Source organism: Artemia sp. Qi Xiang Cuo, chromosome 2, assembly GCF_049724085.1.
Source record: "Artemia sp. Qi Xiang Cuo chromosome 2, ASM4972408v1, whole genome shotgun sequence".
Lineage (NCBI taxonomy): Eukaryota > Metazoa > Arthropoda > Branchiopoda > Anostraca > Artemiidae > Artemia > Artemia sp. Qi Xiang Cuo.
In genome coordinates, this window is record NC_142795.1 from 27,346,138 (window position 1) to 27,368,873 (window position 22,736).

At 35.5% G+C, this 22,736-nt stretch overlaps 2 protein-coding genes across 3 annotated transcripts in view; one reads left to right on the top strand and one right to left on the bottom strand.

Annotated features, from left to right (window-relative positions):
* Positions 1-1,581, bottom strand: part of LOC148955071 (cyclic nucleotide-gated channel alpha-3) — a 339,464-nt gene extending 337,883 nt beyond the window's left edge. The window contains exon 1 of one of the 2 annotated variants that reach the window (XM_089108043.1): positions 1,482-1,581. The gene's annotated coding sequence lies outside the window, so the exon portion shown is untranslated. The remainder of the gene's footprint in view (positions 1-1,481) is intronic. The other variant, XM_089108044.1, reaches the window with a different exon arrangement.
* A 14,980-nt stretch (positions 1,582-16,561) lies between these two features.
* Positions 16,562-22,736, top strand: part of LOC148955072 (CUE domain-containing protein 2-B) — a 31,194-nt gene continuing 25,019 nt past the window's right edge. The window contains exon 1 of the mRNA XM_089108046.1: positions 16,562-16,685. Coding sequence (XP_088964172.1) covers positions 16,618-16,685 — 68 coding nt within the window. The 5' untranslated portion in view covers positions 16,562-16,617. The remainder of the gene's footprint in view (positions 16,686-22,736) is intronic.

Genomic DNA, 22,736 nt, shown 5'->3' on the forward strand with positions numbered 1-22,736 from the left:
TTTTATTGTTGTTAGATATTTGGTTTTAATTCTTACAATTTTTGGTTTTTATTGAATTTTATTCGTCTTTTGATTTTTTTTTCATTGTTTTTTCACATTAAAATTGACTTTCCGCGTGTTATTTTGTTGGTTTTTTCTTCGGCACTCTTATCGATTATATCTTCTCGTTTTGCACTGAAGAAGAGGGGTGTTTGTCCCCTTGAAATGTTCGCTTTGTCGTGTTTTGTCAGTATTTTCTTTATGTTTTTCTTAGTAAATTCATAAGAGCTATCTATTCTAATTAACGGCCTTTGTGAATAAGGGGTCATTCCTAAGAAATTGGAAACAAATTGGAACTCTAGCGTAAAAAGTGAGGTATTGACTAGGGGGCGAACCCCCTAATATACCTAATTAAAATATATACGAATATAGAATTTTGTTACGTAAGTTAATTCATACGTTAGGTATATTTATTACTAATAAAAACGTTCATAAATAAAATTAAACAACTTTCGAGAAAGTCATTAAGCCAAAAAAAATTAAAATTAATATGTGAATTTTGTTTTAATTATTCATGTACGGTGAGCCAAAATCAAAACCTGCATTAATTCAAAAATGTTCAGAAATTAAATTTTAAAAAGCTAGTTTTTTTTAACTGAAAGTAAGGAGCGACATTAAAACTTAAAACGAACAGATATTATTCCGTATATGAAAGGGGTTGTCCCCTCCTCAACGCCACGCTCTTTACGCTAAAGTTCGACTCTTTCTGACAACTCTATCTCTTAAAACAATAAAACAGTTTTGCATAAAGAGCGAGGCGTTGAGGAGGGGCAGCCTCTTTCATACACGGAATAATTTCTGTTCGTTTTAAGTTTTGATATCGTTCCTTACTTTCAGTTAAAAAAAAAACTTGTTTATCTTCATTTAATTCAATACAGGAGAAAGCCACAGGCTTGTTGCAAAGGCTTTTTATAACTAAAAGACCTTTCTCCTGGGGCTGTAGGGGGGGGGTGTCATGTTATACCCAAAGGCATAGTTACTGGGCCTTTCAACTATGATGAACAAAATGGCTATCTCAAAATTTGGATCGGCCGAGTTTGGGAGAACAGGGCGGGGGAGGGGCCTAGTTGCCCTCCAATTTTTTTGGTCACTTAAAAATGGCACTAGAACTTTTAGTTTCCGTTCGAATGAGACCTCTCTTGATAATCTAGGACCACTGGGTCGATACGATCACCCTGGAAAAAACACGCATCCGTGATCTTTCTTCTTGCAATCCGTGATCTTTTTTCAGGGGATAGCCCCCTTTATATACGTAATAATTTCTGTTCGTTTTAAGTTTTAACGTTGCTCCTTACTTTCAGTTGAAAAAATCCTTTTTTTTATTTAATGTTCTAAAAGGATGGATATAGACATAACCTTTTGAAGCAAAAAATCCCATAACGTTCTTGAATAACCTTAGTCTAAGTACTTTGGCTTTGAATGTTTGAAATAATTCTACTAACTTTTCGGATTATTGAATGTAGGTTTCTAAAGTATTCTAACAGAAGAGGTATCCTAGCATCTTTTCCACTGAAACGAAAGGATTTCTAGATTCAATTCCAGCGGACACTGGAATAAAACTAACTGGGGAGATACAAGAGAATGTGTATTGCAGAGATCGATTGAGAAGAAAATATTAGAGTTTGCTCTGCTTCCTTTTCTGGAACGGGGAAAAGAAATAGGCACGACTCTTTCTGTCAACATTCCAGTCCTAGGATGGCTAGGGATATCAATGCTTGAATGGTTAATTTAGCATAAACGCATCCATTTTCACAGTATAATTGTGAGCTATAAAAAAAAAAACTACCAAAAATCAGAAAATTATTTAGAAAACTGGCCAAAGAGCCAGCTGGACGACACGCATAAAAACGAAGCAAGCGTTGTGTATAGTCTTCTATAAAAATCAGACAAGTTTGTTACCCCCCCCCCCGCCTTCTCCCTAACACACAAAAGTACTCCACGGAGGAATGTAGAATTAGGCCACCCGTTTATAAGTTAAGGTATAAGAAATTTTGGGGCTAGTATGATAGTCATAAGATTTTTAGAAGGAGAAGATTTCAAACTGAATGGAAGGGAAGGTAGTTTTTATTTCTTCGAATGCAAAATGAATAGTAATTATTGACTATCAAACAATAGTAGACCCTATAGGATTGTATCTTCAATTGTTGATTTTAGGGATATAACAATGACAAGATAACTGCATGAAGTACTTTGTGAAATTATTTATCCCTCCACCAGTACAAACATCTGGAGAGCGAATCGTAAAGTTGCACAGGTGATATTTTTTTTTCATGCGTGAGTTTTTGCTTGGCAAATATTTTTCCAAATGTTTTGGTGATATTTTGTTCGGCAAAACTAGCCAAACAGCCTACTGGACTACAGTCGTTGCGTCTGATCTGTCGTATAAGTCAGAGAAAAAAGTTCTAAAACCTTTTGTCCTTCACAAAAACAAACTTTCCCTGAAATTTCCAGCCTAGTCCACAGCTATGACACAAAACTGTGTATAAAATGCTTATGGAATAAACTTATCAAACTACATATAGAATTTGCAACATTTTAATGACACCTACTGACGGTATACAGTTTCTATACTGAGACATACCGCAAAGGTTTTATTGAGGATTTTGATGGTTATGCCGTCCTTCTAAATTCAAACTTTGACTCGAGCCATAAACTGAACTGAAAATATTAAAATTTGAACTGAAAAACTGAAAATTTGGCTCGAGCTATTTGACTAAACTGAAAACTTTGACTCAAGCCATGCAAAAAAGCGTCAATACAGTTAAAGAAAACCGTAGCAATGTTATTCAGAATAGTAGGGAGAATGCCTCTCTAACAAAGCCAGATAATGAGAATGAACTTCAGTTTTTAAATTGGGAAATTTTGATTATTTATCTGACTATGATGAAGACGCTGTTTCAGGGCTTTATCCAGGATTTGTTCAAAGGGGGGATTTTTATCAAAGGGGGGGGGTTAAACTAGATTTTAAAAACACATTAAAATGTGTTTTATGCATTTTATTATGTTTGTATGAGTTTGACAAATATTACAAGGGGGATTCAAGCCCCCAAACCCCTCCCTGAATATGACCTTGCATTGTTGTCTTAGAATATAACTTTTAAATAAAAAAACAAGTTTTTTAAACTGAAAGTAAGGAGCGACATTAAAACTTAAAACGATCAGAAATTATTCCATATATGAAAGGGGCTGTCCCCTCCTCAACGCCTCGCTCTTTACGCTAAAGTTTTTTATTGTTTTAAAAATAAAGTTGTGAGACAGAGTCAAACTTTAGCGTAAAGAGCGAGGCATTGAGGAGGGGACAGCCCCTCTCATATACGGAATAATTTCTGTTCGTTTTAAGTTTTAATGTCGCTCCTTACTTTCAGTTTCAAAAACTTGTTTTTTTTATTTAAGTTCTCATCGTTTTTTAGTTAATTCAGCTTTTATTTTGGCTAACCGTCATTGAATGAGTAAACAAAATTTGCATAAAAATTTTACTTTTCTTTTGCTAAATGGATGTCTTTACAAATTAACTTGCGTAACTAACTTCTATATTCGTATATTTTTCTTCTGGTAAAAAATACAAAGTTGCAGATTTTTGCAGATATGAGCTTGAAACCTATGTAATAGGGTTTTCTGATACGCTGAATCTGATGGTGAAATTTTCATTAAAATTCTTTCACTTGTAGGGATGTTTCCCCCCTCTTTAAAAAATCAAGTAAATTTTCTCAGGCTCGTAGCCTTTGATGAGTAATACCAAACTTAATAAAATTTATATATTTATATTCAGAATTATGAACCAATTATTTTGATATATGTATTGACATCAAAATTCCGTTTTTAAAAGTTTCGATTACTATTGATCCGTATCGCTTGTTTTTTTTATTGTTTTTTTTTTATTACGTATGCATTATAACGCATATGAGGGGTTCTCCCCTTAGTCAATATCACGCTCTTCACGTTAAAAGTTAAAACAAATTTTAATTCACAAACCCCTGAATCACAAAGGCCGTTTAATTAGAATAGATAGCTCTTTTGAAAGCACTAAAAAAACTGTAGCGTAAAGAGTGAGGTATTGACTTGGGGGAGAATCCCCTCACATACGTTATAATTTCTGTTCGTTTTAAGTTCTAATGTTCCTTCTTACTTTCAGCTGAAAAAACTTGTTTTTTTTTATTTAATTTCTGATCGTTTTTTAAATAATGCTTGGAAATCCGGCGTCCCCTTCATAGAAATGTCCCTTACCCCAAAGAAGCATCCTCCACGGAAAGATTCTCCAGAGTAACCCCCTCCTCTAGCCCACCCCCTCCAGAAGAAAATCCTTCCTGAAAATGTCTGTATACTTCCCAATAGCCAATAAATAATGCTGGCAAGTCCGGCACCCCCTTCATGGCAATTTCCCTTCCCCCATGAAAACTTCCTTCATGGACAGATCCTCCAACATAACCTCCGACCCACCCTTCCCTCCCACTACCAGAAAAAAACCTCCTGAAAACTTCTGTATACTTCCCAATAACCAATTCTATATGTTAACATTGGGTAAAGTTCACATCCTTTAGCCCTCCCCCTGGGGACTTTGGGGGATCAAGTCATCCTAAAAGACATATTTATCATATTTTCGACCATGCTGAACAAAATGGCTATCTCAAAATTTTGATCGGGTGACTTTGGAAAAAAAATAAGCGTGGGAGGGGGCCTAGTTGCCCTCAATTTTCTTTGGTCACTAAAAAAGGGCACTAGAACTTTTAATTTCCGTTCTAATGAGCCCTCCCACGATATTCTAGGATCACTGGGTCGATACGATCACCCATGGGAAAAAAACAAAAAACAAAACAAATAAACACGCATCCGTGATCTTTCTTCTGGCAAAAAATGCAAAATTCCACATTTTTGTAGATAGGAGCTTGAAACCTCTACAGTAGGGTTCTCTGATATGCTGAATATGACGGTGTGATTTTCATTAAGGTTCTATAACTTTTGGGGGGTCTTTCCCCCTTTTTTTGAAAATCAGCCAAATTTTCTCAGACGCGTAACTTTTGATGGGTAGCACTAAACTTGATGAAAGTTATATATTTGAAATCAGCAATGAAATCTGATTCTTTTTATGTATCTATTGGTATCAAAAACCTATTTTCTAGAGTTTCGGTTACCATTGAGCCGGGTCGCACCTTACTTACAGTTCGTTACCACGAACTGTTTGATCAGCCAGATGTTCTTCAATGTTACCCTTTATATACACCATGAATATTCAGCCAGAGCATCTGAAGTATTACTACCATGTATTGAGCATTATTATCCAAAAAGATAAGTGGACATTTGTTAGTGTCTCATTTGGGAAACTTTAGCAATACACAATTTTCCAATCTCATAGCATATGGAGTGCAGCAAATCATGGCAAAAAAAAATAACCAACATGTTTTCAGAAATCATTGGAAGAAAACCTGTCACATCAAATTATTATACACTAGAATTTCACAAAAATGCGGGAGGGGCAAAATGTGTTTTTCAAAATCTAGGGGGAGGGTTTTAATGCTTAATTGGTTGTTCTGCGAAAGTACCCAAAAACATAATTTTCCTGAAAATACCAAAGAAAAGTATGGGAATAAGCCAATTCCACCCCTCCCCCCAACTGATGTACCAATAGAAATCCATCCATGAAGTGGTAAGGCGTGTTGTAGATATACCTAATGCCAAAAAGTTAGCCAGTGTCTGTGATGAACGGAAATTAGGAAACTGAGGCTGATATAAAGTGACCTGCTTAAGGAGTATTTAACTATCTAAATCGATTCTTCAATGTGCTTATAAGATTTGCATTGCGAATAATTGAGGCCGTTCTTGAGGGTTTTTATAAACATTTCTTGAATGTATTTTGGTTGAAAGAGAAAGCATTCAGTGGTCTAGTAGTAGTTATAAGGTTTTGCTCTCACCCATGTTTCGAACTGTGATAGTTGTGCTCAGTCTCGGAACATAAAAAGACAGAATAATAGACACATTCAACCTGAAATCAGTGCCACCGAGTCACAAAAATGGGGGGGGGGTGTAAGGACTTTTTTTGTTTCTAATGAATATATAGTATAGACATTTTTCGAAGTCTTGAAGGGATTTCACGTTTATAAGGAACATATTAAAAAGAATATTTTTCAAAATATAGGTAGGCAATTGTGTTACCTTTACCTCCCCCCTCTTCTCCTACTAGCCTGGTGTCTTTTTTAAGGAATGAAAATAATGGCAGTCTCAGAGGATTGCCAACATGCCCATCCTAGGGGATGAGCATGCTGAAGCAACTGAAAAGTCCTGTTTTAAAGAGAACAAGGAATTTGAGGGTAGGCTTAAAACAAACAAAAAAAACCAGCCGCTTTGCGACCCACTGAGTCACTCAAAAAAAGGAATCTGAGGATTCTTAAATTAACATTAAAAATTTAAAAAAATATACAATTAAATACGCTGGAAAATAGGTAACAGGGATGGAATGATCGAGGGAATGAAAAATTATGTTTAATGACTTGAGATAGATGTTAAAAATGAAATAATAAAAAAACAAGTTTATTCACCTGAATGGAAGTAGCAAAATTACAACTTAAAACGAATATAAATTGTTCCGTATATGAGAGGGGTTGCCCCCTCCTCAACCCCTCACTCTTTACGCTATAGTTTCTTAGCATCATAGGCAGTGCAATCGCGCTGCCTAAGTAAAGAACGATGTTGGCACAATGTATTATTTTTTTTTGTTTTCTTCCATACCAGGGCACTTCCTAGCGATGGACTTAACTAAGAAATTTAGAAAAGAGCTCATTCGATTGGAAATTGGAGAGGCTAGTGCCCAGTTTAATAGTCGAAAGTGATTGGAAGGCAACTAACACCCCTTCCACGCCAACAATTTCCCCAAACATATCCAATCAAAACTTTGATATAGCCATTTTGTCCAACGTAGAGGATTTCCAGATAAAAAATATATTTTTGAGGAGGACACTCCCCCACAACCCTTAGGGCAAGGGTTTTACATTATGCCCCGTGGGTGTATAATAACGATGTTCGCACAGTGTATTATTTTTTTTTCTCCTTTAGACTCGGAAATTTTGAACCGAAGAAGTTGTCATAGAAACTTGGAAAAGGGCTCATTCAATTGGAAATCGGAGTGGCTTGTGCCCTTTTTAATAGTCGAAAGTTTCTGAAAGGCAACTACCAACCCTTCTACGCCCACCATTTCCCGAAACACATCGAGTCAAAATTTTGAGATGGCCATTTTGTTCAGCGTAGTTGATTTCCAATTAGAAATTATGTCTTTGAGAAGGACACTCCCCCCACAGCCCTCAGGGCGAAGGTTGTGAGTTATTCCCTGGGGGTATATAAGGTTTTTATAGAAAGTGTTGTCTTAGAAACTTCAAAAAGGGCTCATTCGATTGGAAATTCAAAGGGCTAGCGCCCTTTTTAGTAGTCGAAAGTGATCGGAGGGCAACTAACATCCCTCTCACGCCCACCATTTCCCCAAACACATCCAATCAAAATTTTAAGATAGCAATTTTGTTCAACGTAGTTGAAAGTTCTGGAAATTAGGTCTTTGAGGATGACAACCCCCCCCCCACAGCCCTCAGGACAAGGTTTGTAAGGTATGCCCTGGGGGCCTATAAGGTTTTTATAGAAAGCGTTGTCGTAGAAACTTCAAAAAGGGCTCATTCAAATGGAAATTTAAAGCGCTAGTGCCCTATTTAATAGTCAAAAGTGATTGGAGGGCAGCTAAGGTCTTTCTCACGCCTACTATTTCCCCAAACACATCCAATCAAAATTTTGAGATAGACATTTTGTTCAACGTAGTTGAAAGTTCTGGAAATTAGGTCTTTGCCAACGTTCTCGTTGAAACTACAAAAATGACTCATTCAATTGAGAATTGAGATGGCTAGTGGCCTTACTAATAGTCAAAAGCGATCAAAGGAAGAATATCCCCCCATGTTTATCATTTCCCCAAACATATCCGATCAACATTTTGATATAGCAATTTTGTTGAACGTAGTTGAAGGGTCTGGAAACTATGTTTTTGAGTATGACAACCCCCCACAGCCCTCAGGGCTAAGGTTGTAAGTTAAGCCCTGGGGGCATATAATGTCATATAGAAACTGGTGTCGTAAAAATTTTAAAATCATTCGATTGGAAATTGAAATGGCTAGTGCCCTTTTTAATAGTCGAAAGTTAATTGAAGGCAACTAACACCCCTTCCCCACCCACCATTTCCCCAAACACAACCAATCAAAATTTTGAGACAGCAATTTTGTTCCACGCAGTTTAAAGTTCAGAAAATTATAACTTTGAGCAGGACCCTCCCCCCACAGTCTTCAGGGCAAGGGTTATAAGTTATGCCCTGGGGGGCATATGAGATTCTTATTGAAATTGTGATCGTAGAAACTTGAAAAAGGGCTCATTCGATAGGAAAAAGTGCTAGTGCCCTTTTTAATAGTCGAAAGTGATTTGAGGGCAAATAACCCACCTTTCACGTCCATCTTTTCCCTAAACACATACAATCGAAATTTTTAGATGGCCATTTTATTCAACATAGTTGAAAGTTTTAGAAATTGATGACAACCCCTCACCCACCACAGCCCCCAGGGCAAGGGTTGTAAGTTATATCCTGTAGGCATATAAGGTTTTTTATTGAAATAGTTGTTTTAGAGACTTCACAAAAGGTTCATTTGATTAGAAATTGAAAGGGCTAGTGCCCTTTTTAATAGTCAGAAGTGATTGAAGGGCAGATAGCCCCCCTCTCACGCTTACCATTTTCCTAAATTAATTAAAAAAACTTTCCGAAATTAAGTTTTTCAAAGAAAAGTAAAGGCCATTTTAAACTTAAGCCCAGCAGATACAAATACCTTTTAAAATTAAAACTCAAAACGACCAGAAATTACTATTAAAGAAAAAATGAAACCCAAAACGAACAGAAATTAAATAAACAATTATAGCAAAAACATACAACAAGTAATAATATAAATGAATAAATAAATCTCAAAGCGAGTAATGTTTAGATTGAATATGAAAATCAAGCTTAAAACAAAACAAAAATTTTTCCCATTGAAGTATAAATGAAACTTAAAACGAATAGAAATTAAATAAACAATCAATGCAAACAAACATACAATCGATATTAATATAAATGAATAAATAAATCTTAAAGCACGCGAGACTTAAATTGAATATGCAAATCAAGCTTGAAACGAACAAAAATCACCACAAACAAGAGTCTGGGTATGACCTACTTCTCTCACTGTAAAAGTCTAAAACCTGCTGCGTCATTGGCGCTTTACTGAAAACCAATTTTGTGACAAATATTTTCTTTTGTACTTAACATTGAAAATAAACATTAAAATTATAGTAACATTTTGAACTGATGAGCTTTATACATTATACATCATTATACATCAAATATTCAGTTTAATTTATTAGCTCTTTTTAAAGTTGTTAAAGACGAATATAGTTTCGCTACAAACATGTGTTTGGATTCTGCCTGCTTTCCTAATTGTAAATAAAAACTAGAAACCTACAGCGTCATTGGCGCTTAACTGAAAATGGATTATATTACAAATATTTTCTTTTCCAGTTCTTACAGCATTGAAAATAAAAATACAATTACAGTGGAATAAATTCTTAAACTGATGGATCTTTCAACAATTAATATCATTATACATCAAATATTCAATTTGATGTTATTTATACTTTCCAAGATTGTTCAAGATGCATATAGTTTTCAGTAAAGCGCCAATGACGCAGTAGGTTTTAGACTTTTACAGTGAGAGAAGGAGGTCATACCCAAACTTTTGTTTATGGTGAGTTTTGTTCGTTTCAAGCTTGATTTACATAGTCACTTTAAGTTTCACTCGTTTTAAGATTTATTTATTAATTTACATTTATGTCTATTGTATGTTTGTTTGCATTGATTGTTTATTTAATTTCTTTTCGTTTTAAGTTTCATTTATACTTCAATATGAAAATATTTTTTTTCGTTTTAAGCTTGATTTTCATATTCAATCTGAGCATTACTCGCTTTAAGATCTATTTATTAATTTATATTATTACTTGTTGTATATTTTTGCTATGATTGTTTATTTAGTTTCTCTTCGTTTTGGGTTTCCTTTATTCTTTAAAATTATTTTCCGGTTGTTTTGAGTTTGAATTCTAGAATGTATATGTATATATTGATCGAAAGTTTAAAATAGCCTTTACGTTTCTTTGGAACACTGATTTTTTCTGAAAGTTTTTTTTAATTAATTTTTGTTCGTTTTTGATTGCAAAAAATTTCAAGTGTTTAAAAATTCTCTATTTCAAAATCAAACTTTAAAAAATCAAATATTCATCAAAGTATCAGAACTGATATCAAAGTAACAATATCAAATGGAAAAAATGGGTTTGTGTCAACCTCGGATTTTTTATTATCTGATGTTTGAACTATTTTTCACAAAATTGCTATCTCAAAATTTTTATCGGATGGGTTTGGGAAAAAGGGGCGAGGGGGACTAGATTAAGCTTCGGTCTGTTTTGACTATTTAAAAGTGAACTAGAACTTTCTATTTTCAATCAAATGAGCTCTCTCTGAAGTTTATATGAGTATCCCTTCTATAAGGACCATATATATCCGCTGAGTGTTGGAGGGACTAGGTGCCCTCCAATCTCTTTTGACTCTTAAAAATTGAACTAAAGCTTTCGATTTCCCATCAAATGAGTCCTTTTTGAAGTTAATACAAACATCCCTTCCATAAAACCCAGATATGCCTCCAGGGCATAACTTACAAAGCCCGCCCCCGGGCCCTGGGGGGTTGTGTCGACACCGTAATTTTTTTTATATGATCTTTGAGCTAGTTTTAACAAAATAGCTATCTTAAAATTTTATTGGATGCATTTGGGAAAATAGGGTTTAGGGGGAGGAGAGCTGGTTACCCTTCAGTATCTTTTGACGCTTAAAAATTCAACTAGAACTTTCAATTTCCAATCAAATGAGCCCTCTCTGAAGTTTATACGACAATGTTGTCTATACAAAACCTTATATGCCCCCAGGGCATAACTTACAACCCTTGCCCTGAGAGATACGGGGGAGTTGTCATCCTCAAAAAACTAATTTCCAGAACTTAAAACTACGTTTAATAAAATGGCTGTCTCAAAAATTTGATTGGATGTGTTTGGGGAAATGATGGGCGTGAGAGGGGGGTTAGTTGCCATCCAATCACTTTTGACTATGAAAAAGGGCACTAGCCATTTGAATTTACAATCGAATGAGCCTTTTTTGAAGTTTCTACGACAACGCCTTCTATAAAATTCTTATATACTCCCAGGGTATAACTTAAAACCCTTGCCTTGAGGGTTGTGGGGGAGTGTCCTCCTCAAAAACATATTTTCTATCGGGAAATCAACTACGCTGGACAAAATGGCTATCTCAAAATTTTGATTGGATGTGTTTGGGGGAATGATGGGCGTGGGGGGGCTAGTTGCCCTCCAATCACTTTCGACTATTAAAAAGGGCACTAACCCTTTGAATTTCTAATCGAATGAGCCTTCTTAGAAGTTTCTACGACAACGCTTTCTATAAAAAAACTTATATGCCCCCAGGGCATAACTTAAAACCCTTGCCCTGAGGGTTGTGGGGGATTGTCCTCCTCAAAAATATATTTTCTATCTGGAAATCAACTAAGCCGAACAAAATGGCTATCTCAAAATTTTGATTGGTTGTGTTTGGTCGAATGATGGGTGTGGGGGGGGGCTAGTTGCCCTCCAATCACTTTTGACTATTAAAAAGGGCACTATCCCTTTGAGTTTCCAATCGAATGAGCCTGTTTTGAAGTTTCTACGACAACGCCTTCTATAAAAGACTTATATGCCCCCAGGGCATAACTTAAAACCTTTGCCCTGAGAGTTATGGAGGAGCGTCCTCCTCAAAAATATGTTTTATATCCGGAAATCAACTACGCTGAGCAAAATGGCTATCTCAAAATTTTGTTTGGATGTGTTTGGGGTAATGATTGGCGTTGGGGGGGGGGGGGTAGTTGCCCTCCAATCATTTTCGACTATTAAAAAGGGCACTAGAACTATCTATTTCCAATCTAATGAGCCCCCATTGAAATTTCTACGACGACCCCTTCCATATGAAGTGCCTCTGGGAAAAAAATGAATAAATAATAAAACATTGGAGCCGTATTGCCTTTACTATAGGCAACGCTACAGCGTTGCCTCTGAAAACATATCCAATCAAAATTTTGAGATATCCATTTTGTTCAACGTAGGTGAATGTTCTGGAAATTAAGTCTTTTAGGATGATAACCCCCTCAGAGTCCTCAGTGCAAGGGTTGTAGGTAATGCCCTATGGGCATTTAAGGTTTATATAGAAAGTTGTTGTGGAAATTTCAAAACGGGCTCATTTGATTGGAATTTGAAATTGCCCTTTTTAATAGTCGAATGTGAGTGGAGAGTAATTAACACCCCTCTCACACCCACCATTTCCCCAAAAACGTTTAATCAAAGTTTAGAGATAGCCATTTTGTTCAACGTAGTTAAAAGTTCTGGAAATTAGGTACTTAAGGATGACAAACCCCCCAGATTCCCTAGGGCAAAGGTTGTAAGTTATGCCCTGGGGGCATATAAGGTTTTTTACAGATAGTTGTCGTAAAAACTTCAAAAGTGGCTCATTCAATTGGAAATTGAGAGGCCTAGTGCCCTTTTTAATAGTCAAAATTTATTGGAAGGTAACTAACCCCCCTCTCACGCCCACCTATCCCCCAAACACATCCAATAAACATTTTCAGATATCCATTTTGTTCAACGTAGTATAAAGTTCTGGATATTAGGTCTTTGAGGATGACAGCCCCCCAGCCCTCAGGGCAAGGTTTATAAGTTTTACCCTGAGAGCATATAAGGTTTTTATTGAAAGAATTGTCGTAGAAACTGCAAAAGGGCTCATTTGATTGGAAATTGAAAGGTCTAGTGCCTTTTTTAATAGTTGAAAGTGATTGGGGAGCGACTAACGCCCCTCTCACGCCCACCATTTCCCCAAACACATCCAATCATTTTTTTAGATAGCCATTTTGTTTATCGTAGTTGAAAGTTCTTGAAATTATGTTTTAGAGGATGACAACCACCCTAACAGCCCTTAGGGTAAGGGTTGTAATTTATGCCCTGGGGGCATATAAGGTGCTTATAGAAAACGTTGTCGACTTGTCGTAGAAACTCAAAAAGGGCTCATTAAATTTGAAATCGAAAGGCCTAGCGCCCTTTTTAATAGTCGAAAGTGATTGGAAGGCTTGACATTTTTATAGTAAATATCGATGTGGCTACAATGTGTTATTTTTTTATTTTTATTTTTTGGTTGTTGTTGTTTAGACCAGGGCACTTCGTATCGAAGGAGTTGTCGTAGGAACTTCGAAAAGGGCTCATTTGATTGAAAATTGAAAGGGCTTATGCCCTTTTAAATAGTCTAAAGTGATTGGAGGGCAACTAATTCACCACCCGCGCTAACCCTCCCATTTGCCCATTATGTTTAAAAACTAAATTTTGCCTTAAAATTAAATCAAAATGCACTGTGTTAATGCTAATTCCCAATAAGCCATCTCAGCAGCATCCCAAGAATGACTGAGGATATTTTGTTTAAACTTTCGGGGCGACTTCTGCTCTTAAAATTTAACCAAATCAAAACAGCGTAAGTGTATCCAAGCTATCAAAGAAAGTAAACAGATTTTTTTGCGAATAGTATCAAGTTTTCCATTTCAGGTCAACTAGAGGAGGTATGAAACTAAATTAAACACTACTATTTGTGTCCAGATTTTTAAAAGGGTATATGTTGTTAAAAACTGCTGAAAAACTTTCTCCAGCATACAAACAGCAGGCCAAACTATAAAGTCTTAAAAAAAACAAAAAGATTTTAATTTATTATTTTCTTTTTCCCTGAAAAGACTATGTCAATACAAAACAAACAGAAATTAATTAAAAAAAACTTTTTCCACAAAATAAGTTTTTCAAAGAAAAGTGAAGAACTCCATTAAACAAAAAATAAGCAAAAATAAAATCAAATAATCTACCAAGCGTGAAACTACCACAAATCAGCATCTATAAATAAGTTAAACCCAAAACGAACAGAAATTACAATAAATAAGCGAGTCAAACTCAAATCGAGTAGAAATTAACATAAGTTGGGCTCAAAACCCCTATGCCTTCCCAAGGCCAGAAAGTAATTTGCACTTTACTAAAAAAAATACAAATGAATGTACATTGTCAGTTTAACATATATATGCTGATATTTAGTAATCAAAATGCTAATATTATTTGATTTATTACAGTTATAGAAGACAGTTTTTACACATAAAAAGGGGGAGGAAATAAAATTGAACGAAACATAAAACTTGGGTATCACCAGTACCACAAAAAAAAGGAAAACTAGCAGTTTATTTTATCCGTAATGAAAGGTACAAAGGTTTTTTCATACCTGGAGGTCAAGCAACGGATAGGGAACAAGACAGGAACGGGCTCAGAAACAGCACGTGGCAGTCGGTGTCTGGATGGGGAATGTCTTTTGGGGAAAATGTTTTCCGTGCGATGGTTAATTATTCTTTTTTTCGCAAAATGGAGGCACAACGTTCCTCTCCTGTGCTCAAGCGTTTCCAGCGTTGCTTTTCATATGCAGCGCAATAGCGCTGCCTAAGTAAAGAACAATGTTGGCACAATGTACTATTTTTTTCATGGTCTTAGACTAGGGCACTTCGTATCAAAGGAAAAGTCGTAGAAACTTTGAAAAGGGCTCATTCGATTGGGAATTGGAGTGGCTTGTGCCCTTTTTAATAGTTAAAAGTGATTGGAAGGCAACTAACACCCCTTCCACGCCCACCATTTCCCCAAACACATCCAATCAAAATTTTGAGATAGCCATTTTGTTCAGCGTAGTTGATTTCTAGATAGAAATTATGTTTTTGAGGAGGACACTCCCCCACAGATAAAAACCCTATTATTTCACGGGACGAGAACATAATTTGCACTCTACTGCTAAAAATTCAAATGAATGTGCATCGTCAGTTTAATATGCATATACTGATATTTAGTAACCAAAATGTTAATATTATTTGATGTAGTAAAGTTTTAAAAGTGAAAACATTTATATTTTTTCGGTAAAGTGCAAATTATAATCTGGCCTTGGGTAAGCATAGGAGTTTTGAGCCCTATTCCTGTTAATTTCAGCTCGTTTTGAGTTTGACTTGGTTATTTATTGTAAATTCTGTTTGTTTGAGGTTTCATTTATTTATCGGTGCTGATTTGTGGTAGTTTTACGCTTGGTAGATTATTTAATTTTATTTTTGCTCATTTTTGGTTTAATAGAGTTCTTTACTTTTCTTTTAAAAACCTATTTTGTGGGAAAAGTTTTTTTAATTAATTTTTAGAAGGAGCGAGTATGGTACCTTACCTCCTTTAAAATTGTCCTCAGGGCTCTTTTTTGAGTAGATTCAATTTTTCTAATTCGTTACGGAAGATGCCAGGATGCCAAACTGGACAAGCATATTACAAATGTGGGCGGACAAAGGAAGTATTGATCCTTAAGCAATGGGATGGGGGACATTAAATTTTCTCAAGAGATTTGTGGTAGGTTCTCGCTTGGTAGATTATTTGATTTAGTTTTGCTAATTTTTGGTTTAATTGAGTTCTTTACTTTTCTTTGAAAAACTTATTTTGTGGAAAAAGTTTTTTTAAATTAATTTTTAGAAGGAGTGACTATAGTACCTTACCTTCATTGAAAATTATTCTCAGGGCATTTTTTGAATGGATTCAATTTTTTGCTAATTCATGACGGGAGATGCTAGGATGCCAAACTGGACAAGCATATTCCAGATGTGGGCGGACAAAGGAAGTATAGATCCTTAGGGAATGGGTTGGGGGTACATTAAATTTATTCAAGAGCTTAAGGGGAAACACGGACGCGTTAGCTCTATGGACAATATCTTGAACGTTGATATTCCGTTTTAAATTTGAGCAAATTGTAACACCAAGTAATTTAATGGAAGACACAGAAATATCTGAGGGGATACGGTTTAGGAAAGGGGGTGAGGTTTTAAGGAAACCTATTGGCATTATTATAAATTTAGAAGGGTTTACTCTCATGTCTAAGTCTGCAGCTTCATCTGCAATATCATTGAGGATGCTCCCGCTTACTAAGTTTCTGTAGCAGGTTTTAACAACCGTTGGGTCATCCGAAAATTTCCATTTGTGGGGAAATTCCTTAGCGAGGCTGTTTATCATAACAGAAAACAGGAGGGGGCCTCGGAAATAACCTTGGGGTACTCTATTGTGGACAGGGAGGGGACTGGAATAATGATTCCTATATTTGACTACTTGTTTTCTATTTGATAAAAAGGAGGCAACCAATTTAACCACGAAAGAATCAATATTGAAATCAGTTATAAGTTTCTCAACTAAAATATTGTGGTTAACAAGGTCAAAAGCTTTTTGAATGTCAATGGAAATTAAATTTATCTTGCCAGTTGAACATTTATCGGTCATTTTGTGACGCTTTTCCTTCCAAGATTGTGGTAAAGACAGGTTAAGACCTGACAACGAAAAGGCAAAGAATTTAAAATATAAGCAGGCAGCTAAATGGAATTAAAAGTGTGTGAACACTTTTTGGAATTGCTTTGTAAGAGGCTGCCTTCCTTTGAAAAAGAGTAAGTTCCATTCACTTAATCTTTTTGCAAAATGTCTAATTTAGATAATGGCTAATTCAGTACTTTAATCACAGAATTTTCATTTCCCAAAAATAAATGAAATACAGGTCATGTTTCTTGTCTTAAAAAAATCCCTTGTCTTAGAAAAAAAAAATATTCGGTAAAGTTCTATCAAATCATATTATTGAGTTAGGACAAAAGTGAAGGTAAAGTTCTACAAAATCATATTATTGAGTTAGGATTTAAGTGAATAGACTAAAATTCGATTCCTTTTGGTAAAGTTATAAAAAATCATATTATTGAGTTAGGACTAAAGTGAATACACCATTTGATGCCTTTTTTTATGCTGATTACAAATATAATAAGCATTTCTATCGGAAATGAATTTCAGCCCCCCCCCCCCCTATATAGGCCCATTCAGGGTTAGGATAGGTTAGGTTGGGTTAGGTTAGGTACAGCCTATATAGGGGGGGGGGCCGAAATTCATTTCTGATAGAATTGCTTATTATATTCGTAATCAGCATAAAAAAAGGCATCAAATGGTGTATTCACTTTATTCCTAACTCATTAATATGATTTCATAGAACTTTACCTGCCTTTTTTTATGTTGATTACAAATATAATAATCATTTTTATTGGAAATGAATTTCAGCCCCCCCCTATATATGCCAATTCAGGGTTAGGTTAGGTATATATAGGGGGGGGGGGCTGAAATTCCTTATAGAAATTATTATTATATTTGTAATCAGCATAAAAAAGGCATTGAATGGTGTATTCACTTTAGTCCTAACTCAATAGCCTAATATAATTTTGTAGAACTTTACCTGCCTTTTTTATGCTGATTACAAATATAATAAGCATTTCTGTTGGAAATGAATTTCAGCCCCCCCCCCTATATAGGCCAATTCAGGGTTAGGTTAGGTTAGGGTGGGTTAGGTTAGGTATAGTCTATCTAGGGAGGGGTGGGGACTGAAATTAATTTCTGATAGAAAAGCTTATTATATTTGTAATCAGCATAAAAAAAGGCATTGAATACTGTATTCACTTTATTCCTAACTCAATAATATGATTTCATAGAACTTTACCAAAGTGAATACACCATTTGATGCCTTTTTTTATGCTGATTACGAATATAATAATCATTTTTATCAGAAATGAATTTCAGCCCCCTATATATGCCAATTCAGGGTTAGGTATATATAGGGGGGCTGAAATTCATTACCAATTGAAATGATTATTATATTCATAATCAGCATAAAAAAGGCATCGAATAGTTTATTCACTTTATTCCTAACTCAATAATATGATTTGGTAGATCTTTACCAAATCTTCTGCAATCATTGGTGCCAATATTACCCATTAAGTCACTTGGAAGTGTTGTAGATTAAGTTTTAAGAGAAGTACAGTGTGGATTTAGGTAGGCTAGGGTAGAGGATATGTTGGTGCAATTTTACTCTTAGATTGTTAATTAAGAAGTGCTTAAGTCACCAAATCCCTTTAGTCCTCTGTTTTATAGATTATAAGCAAGTGTTTGATTCAGCTGATGAAGACCTTATGCAAAGGTCCTATCCTTGCATATTATAGCCTACCAGATAGCCTAAACATATTAAAGTGATTAGTGCTATGTACAAGAATAAAATTGCTGTGGTTAAGGTAGGAAATGAGGTTAGTAGCTGCTTTGTATTAAATAAGGAGTTAAGCAGGGTTGGATTCTATTCATATGGATGGGACTTTGCCCTAAGAAGCACGGCAAAAGCATTAAAAGAACACATAATCAAAAATAAAATATGCAGATGATTCAAAGGTAATTGGTTCAGTTGAAAGTTCAAGAAAAATAGAAACCATTCAAGCAGACTGGGACTCATTTACTTGCTGGGCAGGGACTTGGAAGCTGAAGTTCAATGTCCAGAAATGCAATGTTATCCACTTTGTTAATAAAAATTCAAGACACCAGTTCTCAATTGGGTAAATATTTACCAAATCATATTATTGACTTACAAAGTAAAGTGAATATACCATTTGATGCCTTTTTTAATGCTGATTACAAATATAATAATCATTTCTATCAGAAATGAATTTTAGACTCTTGGTATATTAAAGAAAACTTTCAGTGGTTGTTCACCATCAGTTATTTAAAAACTCTATAAAGGTTTTATTCAACCTAAGCTAGAGTTTGGCAACCAACCCAATTAATAAATCTGACTAAGAAACTCAAGAAGCAGTTCAGAGGCATACAACTAAATGCATCTGAGGTTTCTATAACATTCTATACCACTCCCGTCTCAAAAAACTAAATTGCCCTCACTGACTTATTGCCAAAAGAGAGAAGATATGATTATGACATTCAAGCTGCTCAACCATAAAGAACTTATCTCAAATGTTTTTCAACCAGATCGCTCTTCAAGGACAAGAGGACATGATCAAAAACTTTTCAAGAAGCATGCCAACTCAAGGTTACGTAGCAAATTCTTTTCTAATTGGGTGATGAGTCTCTGGAGCTTGTTACACCAGGATACAGTATCTTCTGTCAGTATTGAGTCACTCAAATCTTCAGTTGAGAAAGAATGGTGCAACAAGCCCTGGCGATTAGTTTGGGACTCACCTGATCAGTCAGCAGACTATCTTCAGTGACCAGCAAATACAGGATCATCCTTTCACTGGCAAGTGCAATTTAAGGTAATTATCAAATGGGGAAGTAAAACTTTCCTAGACTTGGATTATGCAGATGATTTATGAATCCTAGATGAAAATGCTAGCAAAATGAAACAGGTTCTAAACCAAATAGGTCAACAGTCAATCAGATTTTCACAGCCCATCAGATTATAGAAAAATATCTTGAACAAGACCACAGTACCTACAAGCTCTTCATAGATTTCAAATGGCCTTTGACCTTGTTTGGAGAGAAGGCATAAGGGACATGTACATAAATTTCAAATGCTGTATCATGACTGGAGAAGGCCTTATCCAAAGCATTGCAACATCAATTGTTTTTCTACAAGGTTGCTTGCTATCACCGGAGCTCTTCAATCGCATTTTAACTACAGTCCTTTCAGTAACTGATAGCCCATCCAGTGCCCTTATAGGAAGGGTAATGGTTGACAAACTTGCCTATGCTGATGATATAGTCCTAATTTCTGAGTCTCTGTGTGATCTTCAATCCTGGGCTGACATCATCCACATGACAACCAACCTGTTTGGGATGATTATCAAACACCTTGAAAATGATGACCATGCATTGCTCAAACAAACCTTTTTCTCAGATAAACTCCACCCTCCAACTTGAACATGATAATATGCAGGGGGTCAATGAATTCACCTAACTTGGTAGCTTACTCACCTCTGACACTAACCACTTGAAAGATATCAAAGTATGTCTGGCACTTGCAAATTCCAACTTTAAAAGTCTGATGCACATCTGGAGGAACAAGAACTTATTGGTGATGCTTAAAGTGAGGCTATTTAACTCACTTATCACCCCTACAGCCATACATGCCTGTGAATCCTGGACTCTAAAAACAGATGATAAGTATTGTCTTACTGCCTTTGAAACAAAACCACTGCAACATATTGCTGGTATCACTTATGATAAAATTTCCAATATCAAGTTTCTCCATTATCTCAAGGTCAAACTAACCATTCTCAAGAGAATAAAACTGCAGTAGCTTAGATGGCTAGTGTACATACAATATATGGATAGGACTCAACATCCAAAGATAGCCTTTGATATCTGGGTACATGGCTCCTGACCTTGAGCCCCCCCCCCCCAAAGAGATAGCAGGACAACTTCTTTTCACTTACTCTACCACATCTTTTCTGCCTTGCAGAATATAGAATGCAGGAAGTTACATCATTAGACTGGTGAAAGAAGAGGCCCCAAAATCACCTCCAAGGATGGATGGGACTTCAGTAGTAAGTAAGTAAGAAGAAGTGATGTTGGGTTACAAGAAGTTTGATCCAAGTGGACAGCTTCACTTACCTGGGTTGTATTATTAGTAAAGATAGTAGATGCAGTGAAGATATTAAAAGTAGAATAGCCAAGGCACAGGGTGGTTTTTCAAAAATGGAAACAATTTGGAAGAATAGGAAGAAAATCCTGTGAACCAGGATTAGAATCTTAGAAGCTATAGTGATGACAGTGGAAAAACAGAAGATTTGCTAGATGTTTTCCAGAGAAATTGCCTATGGATTGTTTTGGGTACTCAACTGACTGACTGTATCTCAAACAGTAATTGGTTTAATCTTGCTTTCTTGGGCTATAATGAAATTTTTTTCTTTTTTAAGCGCTTGGGCATGTTTGATGGATGTAGGATTGTGTGCTTTGCCATCCATCTGGGGGCCAAGCAAAAAGCAGTTTGTGACAGAATGAGGGTGGTAAAGCTTGAAAACAAAAGATTTCAAGGACATTAGAAATCACAGGGGGGGGATAAGGAGGTAAGCTCTGGAGACATTGGGGTAGAGCAAGAACATTTTGAAGATGGACTAGTCTCAGGTGGCTTGGTGCTTCAGTGAGTTGTTAATAGCTGTAGTAGTAGCAATATCTGAGGGATATATATAGAAAGTCAGCATTATTGGGTTCCTGTTGCACATTAAGATACATTGTTGAGTATGAAAAACATAACTGACTGAAAGGTTCTAATGCTCATAATATTATTTATTTTAGTTGTTCTTTGCATGCAGATTGTTGTAGCAATATTTACACATACTTATTGTAGTTTTTGTCATATCAATCCTAAGTATCAGTGAATATAATATTGAGCTTTGCATTTGGAACCTAATTTCCAACCTTAGGCTACATATAGGAGGAGTGTTGAGTCTCTTACCCAATATGTGTTGTTATAAAAAGTCTTTCCCCAGCAGGTATATCTAGGCAGGAGAAATAAGTCTCAAATAAAACTGTTTTTGTCTTTTTTTTTGCCATCAGCAAAGAGCTGGACATAGTACTTGTATACTGGACTCTGAAGCTCAAGAAACTTTTTCTTTACTTACCAAAGGGTTGTAAGTTGTTTGGTAGTTAAGGGAGTTAATTCTTAATGTTGCAATTAATTATTTTAATTTGATCTTTGGAACTAAATAAGGTTCAAGGCTGTATCTCTTTAGCATTGCTGTTGGCAAGGGCGACTAATGGAATACTGTAATAAAAAACATAAAATATGAAAATAAATATGAAATATGAAATAAACCTTGATTTTTTTACGAAAGAATCTCTTAAATTTCTGCACTTATGTCTTTCATATTTGTTTATATTATTGTCTATGGTATGGGCTTTAAACAAATTATCAAATATTTCTCTTTAATGTAATATTTTTATACACAATATGGTTAAGTACTTATAAATAGGTATAGTATAAACACTATTGGGTACTGGTTCATTATGTGAGCACTACTATATACTGTATATGGAATGTCAAATGGGAAATGCTATGATATGATGCTATAAGTGAGTGTAGTACTGCATGTTACACTCATACAAAAGCTAGGGCTTGGCAGGCTATGATTGGATATACACAGGGTATGATGTGGTTGTGGCTTAGGGAGCTACCTTGAATTCAAAAATTAATCCCTGCTGAGGGAAGTTTCTCTCGAGTGATTGTGATACTTTGGGGGGGGGGGCAACGAGGAGATAGAATAGAAGAATAATTTTTAATTGTGTGTCTTCTTTATCCAGTTAGGTCGTGAAATTTATCAGAAATTAATTTATTTCGATTTATTTTTATTTATTTATTTTATTATTATTTATTGTTTTGTCTTTTTTTGAGGGGGGGGGGCTAAGGATGGCTGGTAGTAATTGTGTATGTAGGGTTTTGTAAAGGGTGATGTCTGCCCATACAGGTTTAATAAACTTTGGGTTTTGTTGTTAATGTGTTTCATTTCTTTGTAATAAAACCCTTTTTTCTCTCTCTCAGCAGAGATATGGGCTAATGCTTGCATATGCTTCATGATAAATAAGTAAGTAATAGCAATCAAAGAGAAGAATGTTTTATTTCAGTGACTTACATAAACAATATTATGTATAATATGTGATAATTATGTAATTCCAAAATCAAACAGTTC